We start from the raw sequence: 10000 nt of genomic DNA, 5'->3' as shown, positions 1-10000 counted from the left end.
ACAGACAGACACAGTCATCACTACAGACAGACACAGTCATTACTATCAGTTTCATCACTATCAGTGTCATCACTACAAACAGACACAGTCATCACTACAGACAGACACAGTCATCACTACAGACAGACACAGTCATCACTATCAGTGTCATCACTACAAACAGACACAGTCATCACTACAGACAGACACAGTCATCACTACAGACAGACACAGTCATTACTATCAGTGTCATCACTACAGACAGATTAGGAAGCTAACACAAGCATAACAGTGTCTGGAGGAACTCCTTATGCTGCCTAATGCTGTTATAATGGCCGTGCAATGGTGTGACCTGCTCTTATAAATGCCTTGCTAGGGTGTGACATGAAAGCAAGTACGTGCAGACATCTGAGGAGGCTTTGTGCAGGGTAAGTAGGGGCAGTAGAACCCTCTGTGGGTGTAGACTGCTAACTCTGTGGCTGGACCCCCCTGGGCCCTAATCGCCCCGGGCAGCTGTCTGCAGAGACCTGCCCCGCCAAACCAGGCCCGCCAAACCAGCCCCGCCAGAGACCTGCCCCGCCAACCCCCCCGCCAGAGGGGGAAACAGGTGGAGATGAAAGACAGAAAACGCCCCTCACTATTTCTACCCACGCTCCCCTGATTCGGAGCACAATACGGCCCACCCTGGGTAAACACACACACACACACACGCAGCTTTCATGTCCGGATCCTTACGTGAGGAATTCCACTTCCAATAAGCAGCTCTGCTCCGCCACTAGACTTCCGGTCATTCCGACGGCAGCGGAATGCAGAGCAAGGAATGTGGAGCAGAGGGTCACGTGACTGGTTGCAATGAAGGGTATTTCCTGTCCGGGGCTGGAGCTGGCTGGGCCAGCCTGTGCCGGTGGCATGCGCCTGGAATAACATTGTAATTCAGAGAAAGTTTCCGTCCATGAGGCAGGAGGCCGGAATGACTCAGAGCCATGTGAGAGCCGGAACAGCATTCCGTCTGGAGCATCTCTCCATCTGTGACATCATTCTGTCTGGAATGATATCATTCCATCTGGGACAACATTCTGTCTGGGCCATCACAGCAGGAACGATGTCCCAGACGGAATGTCATGTTGTCTATATCATCATTCCATCTGCAACATTGATGTTTCCCTTTGAGGGTGAATTAGTGGTGCTGACCTGCACTCTGTTGTACTGTAGTGAGTGTTACTGTCAACCCTTCCAGGATGGGCAAACATAACATTGCGGTTGTTACACTGTTGTTCAAATATCCTAAACTGTTTTGTCCAGGTCTGTAAATGCAAATGTCTCTAAATACTGTATTTTACAGAGTACATATGTATGTTGTTAGTCACAAAACATTGTCTTTCATTCTTATATGATCACTTTGTAAATCATATTGAATTAAAAAAGTGTTACTTTCATCCCGGTCCTTCCCTATGCTAACAAAGGCATAAAAACAAATGGAATTCGACTGAATGTTGGCTAGTCAGCTGGTGGGTTTACTTTGATGGCTAACTAACCAGCTAGCTAGTTCATATCTGGCTACAACAAGTGGTGCAACAAAGGCGTTGTTATGGAAACCTTGGTGCCTGTTGGAAGATGTACCAGCGGTCTGCTGGCCTGTCTTGCTGTTTACCATCAGTGGGTTAGGGCAGTTTATCCAGTGGTATTTATCACCATTGAGTCAGCCGGTGCTGGTTAATGGTCCTTCTTAATTTTCATTGAAACCCCCTAGACACAGACTTTCCCCTTTTTGTTGCGGTTGCCGTGGTGCCATAACATAAATTGGCGATTTTGTCCAGGATATTTTTACATTTTCAGAATTTCTTCTTCAGCGCACATTCATGAAGTAGGAGGTAGTGGACTACAAGGCCTCCTCTTGCTGTTAGCATGATGCTAGTACTACTTATACCAGACTGTGATGTCTGCGTAGGGAGGTTGTGTGCTAAAATACCTTCGCTCACTGCTGCTTGAGTGATCAAGAAGATGATAAGAGTGTGTGTCTGTCAAACACCTGAGTGTTTGTGTGTTTTTGTATGTTCATATGTGTATGTGTATGTGAATGTGTGTGTGTGTGTGTGTGTGTGTGTATGTGTGTGTGTGTGTGTGTGTGTGTATGTGTATGTGTATGTGTATGTGTGTGTGTGTGTGTGAGCATATGCATGTCTGGGTGTGTATAAGCATAAGACTCAGTGGTTCAGTGTCCCTGAAGTAAAAAAAAAAGTCATCACAAATCTCTGTGCTGTCAGATTTGATTTGTCAGCTTGGAGTGTGTCACCTTGAGGTGTGTTGAGACTGCACATGCAGGTATATACTCTCTCCCTCAAAAACACACACACACACACACACACACACACACACACACACACACACACACACGCACACACACACACACACACACACAAAGGTATCTACTCTTCTTCTCTCTCTCTCTCCCTCACACACACACACACACACACACACAGGTATATACTCTCTCCCCCCTCTCTTTCTCTCTCTCTCTCTCACACACACACACACAGGTATATACTCCCCCCCCCTCTCTCTCACACACACACACACACAGGTATATACTCTCTCCCCCCTCTCTCTTCTCTCTCCCAAATACTCCCTCTTCACACACACACACACACACAGGTATATACTCTCTCCCCCCTCTCTCTCTCACACACACACACACACAGGTATATACTCTCTCCCCCCTCTCTCTCTCACACACACACACACAGGTATATACTCTCTCCCCCCTCTCTCACACACACACACACACACACACACACAGGTATATACTCTCTCCCCCCCTCTCTCTCTCACACACACACAGGTATATACTCTCTCCCTCCCTCTCTCTCTCTCTCTCTCTCTCTCTCACCCACACACACACATACTCTAAATGCCCTCTCAACCTTGCATCCCCATGTTTGTGTGTGTGTGTGTGTGTGTATGTGTGTGCAAAATCCCTTATCATGACGCTGAGGATGAACACACACTGATGCTTAAAAATCAGAGAGAAACACACGAGTGTCTGCTTTGGCTTTAATCTGGGCCTACAAATGATGGCCAATACATGTGTTCCACACCGGGACTGCTGGGTCCAAACGATGACCAATACATGTGTTCAACAGAGTCACGTCTATGTACAGAAGGTATGAGAGATAGCGCTCAGGCTAGCCCTGCTGATGGCTACCTTTAGCATGTGTAGGGTTATCCTGCAGGGGAAACAGCCAGCACACTGCCCCCTGGCTGCTGACAGAGGTTACTGACACCCATGGGAGACAGGTGCCCCTAACGGGAGCAGACACATATACACACACACACACACACACACGCACACATCATGTGAGGGCCTTAGAGATCTTCGGACTCAGGGATGAAGTTCGGGTCGATGGGGTCCAGGGGGATCTCAGGCAGCACCAGCGGGGCTCCGTCTGAAATCCAGCCCAAGGCCGTGCGGTTGAAGGTGGGCCGCAGGGTGATGGTCTCGGATGCCGGGGGTTCTGGGCTCAGGCCATGGCTGAAGGGCGTGTCTTTGGGCGCGGGCGCGGGCAGCTTGGCAGAGCGGCCAAAACCTCCAAACGGTAAAGCAACACTGAGAGACACACAGTTACAGGAAGGGTGAGGTGTCAGGGTTATATGATTGGTAGGTGGTAGGGTCATGTGATTAAAGAGTTATATGATTGGCAGGTGGTAGGGTCATGTGATTGGCAGGAAAAGAGGTATTGGTGTGAAGGACCCCCTGTATCTCTGAGTATGGTCTGATACCCCTGGTGCTTGGCTTGGTCACGTGGAGGGCCCTGAATGGACAGGACTATTAGATGTGTTCCACTCTACCCAACTCTACCCATCTCTACCCACCTTTATCCAACTCCACTTCAGTTTACCCAACTCTACTTAACTCTACCCACCTCTACACAACTCTACCCATCTCTACCCAACTCTACCTAACTCTTCTTAACTTTACCCATCTCTATGCAACTCTACCCAAGTCTGTCCAATTCTGTTTAACTCTAAGCTGGGCATATCTGCCCTAATCTGCTCACCGGTTGAAGCTCTTGAAGGTGGGCGTCTCGGCTTTGGGCTCCGATTCGGCCATGAAGGGGAGGAGCGTCTCGGACAGGTCAGGGTCGCTGCTAAGCGCCTGTTGCCATGGAGAGTGGTAGGAGCGTGGGATGGATGTGAGGTTGAAGCGCTCGGGTGGGACATCTTTAAGGGGACCGCCATAACCTGCACAGAGATGGGGGTGAAGAAGGGTGAGAGGGGGTGCGTCCAAACTCATTAGAGATTCGCACCCCTCATCCCGTCCCATATCTCACAAAATACGCATTCCCTTGTTGTGACTCACATATCAAAATAAATGGCAGGATTAGCCCTTCACAATGTAGCATTATTGTGAAGTATTATTGTGAAGTAATTTGGTTTCTAAGTGAACAAACCTCTTGTCTGAATAATTCACAAAGTCGTTATTGTGTGACATCACACAGGTATCCAATGAAAGAGCCTAGAGACCTTATGCATCATGATGATGCTAGTGACTTGCGTGTGCAAAAAAACAGGTAGGAGCAATCATGTTTTGAAAAAACATCAAATTCAACAAAGTCGCAGTTGATTTCTTCTTATTTCATCTCACTGATATCTTAACTTGGTTAACTCATCTCAGTGATATCCTAACTGACGGTAAACTAACTAATAAAAGAAAATACACTAGAAAAGATGAGGCGGAGAAAGACAGGAAACACTCATGTAACACTAACACACACACACACACAGTGTCTCTTTACAGCCAGCTGAACTCTGAGTGTGTGCATGTGGGTTTGTGTGTGCGAGCGTGTGTGTGTGTGAGCGTGTGTGTGTGTGAGACTGTGAGTATTTCTATGTGAGTGTGTGAGTGTGTGTGTGTGTGTGTGTGAGTGTATGTGCGTGTGTGGTGTGTGTGTGTGTGTGTGTATGTATGTGTGTGTGTGTGTGTTTGTGTGTGTGTGTGTGTGTGGTGTGTGTGTTGCTCCAGTAGGACCAACTTTCCTTTGCAGCGATAAACTCAGGAAGGAGATTGTCTGCAGTGGGGGGAGGGGGGGGGGGGTGATATGTGACAGAACACCCACATTACATAACTATGTACACACATACACACACACCCACACACTCTCTCTCTTTCTCTTTCTCTTCTCAGAAAATTACACAGATTCTGGTCCTACTTCCAACACTCCTCCTTTCCTTCACAGTGGATAGTGGTAGTGGTTGGCCTTAGACTGAGTGGCCTAACTCTAACTGCATTTAATCAGTGACTGTGTGTTTGTGTGAGAGTGTGTGTGTGAGTGTGAGTGTGTAACTGTGTGTGTGTGTGACTGTGTGTGTGTGAGTGTGAGCGTGTGACTGTGTGTGTGTGAGAGAGAGAGTGTGTGTGTGTGTGTGTGTGTGTGTGTGTGTGAGAGAGAGTGTGTGAGTGTATGAGCAAGCTGCAACTGATGATATCACAGAGTGTTGCCGTGACAGCAGGTTAAAACACACACAGGAAATGTTTGACAAGCTTCCTGTGGGGACACATAGCTATTAAACAAATATGCAGGTCACAGAGAGAGAGGGAGAAGAGAGAGAAAAGAGAGGTGGAGAGAGTGATGGATGGAGAGGAGAAAGAAGGAGAGGGAAAATATGCAGGTCAAAGAGAGAGGGGGAAGCAGATAGAGAGAGAGGTGAGAGGAAGGAGAGGAAGAAATATGCAGGTCACAGAGAGAGAGGGATGTAGGGTGAGGACAGAGGTGGAGAGGGAGAGAAAGTGAGAGATGGAGAGGAGAGAGGAATAAATAGATAGAGGGAAAGGAGAGAGAAGGAGAGGGAAGGAGAGAGGGAGAAATATACAGGTCATTGACTGAGTGAGAGAGATAGATAGATGGGGATGGGAAAGATACGGATGAAGAGAGAGAGAGAGAGGGAGAGAGGAGGAAAGAGGGAGAAAGAGGGAGAAGGGTAAGAGATGAGTGCAAGAAAAGAAAAGAGGCCACAGAACTGGTCAGGGGTAAGAAGCACAGGGCTACAGAACTGGTCAGCGGTCAGTTCAACAGGAGTGAGGTGAGCTGACCCCCGTGAGACTGACCTGGAGCAATGCTGTTAGGGTCAGGTAAGGGCACAGGAGTGAAGTGACACTAACCTGGAGCGATGATGTTAGGGTCAGCGGGTACAGCGTCCGAGGGGGGCGGGGGGGTCTGGTCACCTTGGTCACCGCCCTCTTGCCCGTTTTCACTCTTCATCTCTACATTAGGAGTCACTCCATTCTAGAGAGAGAGAGAGAGAGAGATGGAGATAGATGGAGAGAGAGAGATGAAGAGGGGGGTAGGGTAAACAGAGACAAAGAAGGAGAGATGGAGAGAGGGGGAGAAGGGGGATAGACAAAACAGGAGATGGAGGAGAAAAAGGGAGGAGGAGGGGAGAAGAGGAAAGGAGAGGCAAATAAGGAGAGACTTTGACACAAAGAGAACAAGAGAGGTGTATGTGTGTGTGTGTGTGTGTTAGGCACATACATGTACAGTGATGTATGGTGAAGATGCGATGTTTCCCCCTGAGGTTGTGACATCAGCACACAATACACAATATATGTGTTGATGTGTGTGTGTGTGTGTGTGTGTGTGTGTGTGTGTGTGTGTGTGTGTGTACGTACATGTACAGTGATGTATGGTGAAGATGCGATGTTTCCCCCTGAGGTTGTGACATCAGCACACAATACACAATATATGTGTTGATGTGTGTGTGTGTGTGTGTGTGTGTGTGTGTGTGTGTGTGTGTGTGTGTGTGTGTGTGTGTGTGTGTGTGTGTGTGTACATGTACAGTGATGTATGGTGAAGATGCGATGTTTCCCCCTGAGGTTGTGACATCAGCACATAGTACACAATATATGTGTTGATGTGTGTGTGTGCATACTCACGTTGATGTGTATGTTCTGTGTGAGTGTGTGTGTGTGTGTGTGTGTGTGTGTGAGAGAGAGAAAGAGAGAGAGAGAGATAGTGTGTGTGGTGTGTGCATACTCACGTTGTTGTGTGTGTTCTGCTGGTTTTGGATGCTTGCGAAGGTGTATTTCTCTGAGACATTCTGAGGTGTGTGAGAGAGCGCGCGCGTGTGTGTGTGTGTGTGTGTGTGTGTACTCACATTGATTTGTGTGTTCTGCTGGTTTTGGATGCTCTCAAAGGTGTATTTCTCAGAGCGTTTCTGGCGGAGCTTGAAGAGGCGGGAGCCGCGGTTGGAGGCCAGAGAGAGTTCCTCCAACATGATCTCCTTAGGAGCGCTCACCTTCCTGCCCAGGTCCATGTCAGACTCTAACACACACACACACACACACACACACAGACATTAGCAACACAGTGTGGATGTGTGTGTGTGTGTGTGTGCAGGCCAGTGAGAGAGTATCTGCCTGTGTGTATGTGCGTGTGTGTGTGTGTGAGAGAGAGTAGCTGTCTCTGTGTATGTGTGTGTGTGTGTGTGTGTGTGAGAGAGAGAGAGTAGCTACCTGTGTGTGTGTGTGTGTGTGTGTGTGTGTGTGTGTGTGTGTGTGTATGTGTGTGTGTGTGTGTGTATGAGATAGAGAAAGAGTATCTGTCTGTGTGTGTGTGTGTGTGTGTGTGTGTGTGTGTGTGTGTGTGTGTGTGTGTGTGTGTGGTGTGTGTGTGAAAGAGAGAGAGAGTATCTCCCTGTGTGTATGTGTGTGTGTGTGTGTGTGTGTGTGTGTGTGTGTCTGTAGAAAGTGTCTTCATATAGCTTATAGGAGTATGCCGTCTGACTATCACTCTTACCAACTTTCCATCAAGCTAATCAGAATGTGTCACGTCTGTGTCAGCACACACATACACACACACACTCACACACACTCGCGCAGACACACACACACACACACACACTCACAGACACACACACACACACACACTCGCACACTCGCACACACACACACACACACACACACACACACTCGCACACACACACACACCCACATTTGCACACATACACATACACATGCACACACACACACACACACACACACACACACACACACACACACACACACATCGTGTCTTCCTAACACCTGCCACTGGTGTGTGTGTGTGTGTGTGTGTGTGTGTGTGTGGGGGGTTCAGATAGCCAGCCCCTCATAAAAGCATCTGACCTCATGTCCAGTTATGTTGTTTGCCAGATGCAGCCTAATTACGGAGCTGTGTGGCTGTGAGAGTGTGAGTGCATAAGAGTGTGTGTGTGTGTGTGTGTGTGTGTGTGTGTGTGTGTGTGTGTGTGTGTGTGTGTGTGTGTGTGTGTGTGTGTGTGTGTGTGTGTGTGCGTGAGTGCGTGTGTGTGTGTGTGTGTGTGCGTGTAGCATATCAAAGGCCCTGTACTGCTCTGCTTTGCTCAGCTGTCCCCGGCACTCAGACAGGCCAAGTTGTCCCCCCAGAAATAGCCTCTCCCCCGGACCACTACAAACTGTGTGTGTGTGTGTGTGTGTGTGTGTGTGTGTGTGTGTGTGTGTGTGTGTGTGTGTGTGTGTGTGTGTGTGTAGCTTCTCCCCGGACCACTACAAACTCTGTGTGTGTGTGTGTGTGTGTGTGTGTGTGTGTTTATGTGTGTATGTGTGTGTGTGTGTGTGTGTGTGTGTGTGTGTGTGTGTGTGTGTGTGTATAATAGCCTCTCCCACCACTACAAAAGGATTAGTGACACCAGAGCAGTTTGGGGGGAAGCCTCCCATTGGCTTATATTTAGCCCAGCCAGGGAGTGCAGGGCCACTAATTAGTTAGAGCATAACTGGACTGGACTGGACTGGACTGGACTGGACTGTGTGTGTGTGTGTGTGTTTGTGTGTGTGTACAATTGGATGGGTTAGATTATTAGAAGTGCAGTTGACTTACATTATCATATTTAGCTAACCAGGGCAGGGCTAAATGTCCAATTAAATCAATTAACTTTTGATATTTGCAACACCTATGAAGTTGTCCAAGTTCTTGGATTATATTGCACTTGCAATATCAATTCCATATCAATATCAAATCAATTCCGTATCAATATCGAATCAATCCCATATCAATATCAAATCAATTCCATATCAATATCAATATCAAATCAAGCTGTGATGCTAAATGAGCTGTCGTGTTGTGATAATAGTTTCAAATTAGTGCGCCGACGGAATGCTGGGATATGCTGGCTTGGCAACCAGAGGTATGGAACTGATGACTGGGCCATAGCAACCATCCATTTAGAACTAGAAACGGCAGTTTGTCCTGTAACTTAAGTAAAGACTCAATGCGTGGCGGGAAGAAGTAGTCCTACAAACTCAGTTTTAGCGATTGAAACATGGAAATGATATCCGCAAGTGACCATAAGTGTACTTGATGGCGCTCGGGTAGCAGAAATGAATGGATGCGATTCTTGGTGTAACGACCCCATCACCACCTCTAAGGTGTGTTCATTCCTGCTGCCCGGACGCCCTGTTTCAGTTTCACTTCCGTATGTGATGCAGCGTCTCTGTCTCAAGCACATCAAGGCATCTGTCAGTAGACAATGGGTGGTAACCAGACAATCAGTGGTAAGTAAGGAAGTAAAGAAGTAATTCTGGTCTCTGATTGGTTAAGACCTGTCACCTGACCTGAACGACTGTCTGGTTACCACCCATTGTCCACCGACAGCATCTATTCATTGGGTGAGTCATGATGTGCAACACAGTTGAAGCATTTATCACTGCTTGTACAGTTTCAGTGAGTGCTCAGTTCAGTCTGTTGTGTGGTGTGGGTTTGTAGTACCCATGGTTTTGAGAAATGCACTTACTGTTTGATTGATTGACGTACCCCTGGGCCCCTGTAAATCTCTACAGATTAATTGATAAATTGATTTCTTAATTGATGTACCATTGGGCCCCTGTATTTCTCTGCAGATTCATTGATTATTTGATTGATTGATTGGTTGATTGATAGATTGACGTACCACTGGGGCCCTGTATTTCTCTACAGATTAATTAATTGATCAATGGATTAATTTATTGATTGAT

General features: G+C 47.5%; 1 protein-coding gene across 6 annotated transcripts in view; it reads right to left on the bottom strand.

Moving 5' to 3' along the window:
* Positions 1–3015: 3015 nt before the first annotated feature.
* Positions 3016–10000, bottom strand: part of myoz2a (myozenin 2a) — a 10051-nt gene continuing 3066 nt past the window's right edge. For 5 of the 6 annotated variants that reach the window (XM_012832464.3, XM_012832465.3, XM_012832466.3 and 2 more), the window contains 4 exons: positions 7129–7295; positions 6137–6260; positions 4035–4218; positions 3016–3583 (listed from right to left, as the gene is read on the bottom strand). In XM_012832464.3, coding sequence (XP_012687918.1) covers positions 3343–3583; positions 4035–4218; positions 6137–6260; positions 7129–7295 — 716 coding nt within the window. In that variant the 3' untranslated portion in view covers positions 3016–3342. Of the gene's footprint in view, positions 3584–4034; positions 4219–6136; positions 6261–7128; positions 7296–9860; positions 9884–10000 lie in introns of those variants that run through there. The other variant, XM_012832468.2, reaches the window with a different exon arrangement.

The sequence above is a fragment of the Clupea harengus genome, chromosome 18 (assembly GCF_900700415.2).
Source record: "Clupea harengus chromosome 18, Ch_v2.0.2, whole genome shotgun sequence".
NCBI classification, from domain to species: Eukaryota; Metazoa; Chordata; class Actinopteri; order Clupeiformes; family Clupeidae; genus Clupea; species Clupea harengus.
This window is presented reverse-complemented; position numbering and strand designations above follow the sequence as displayed.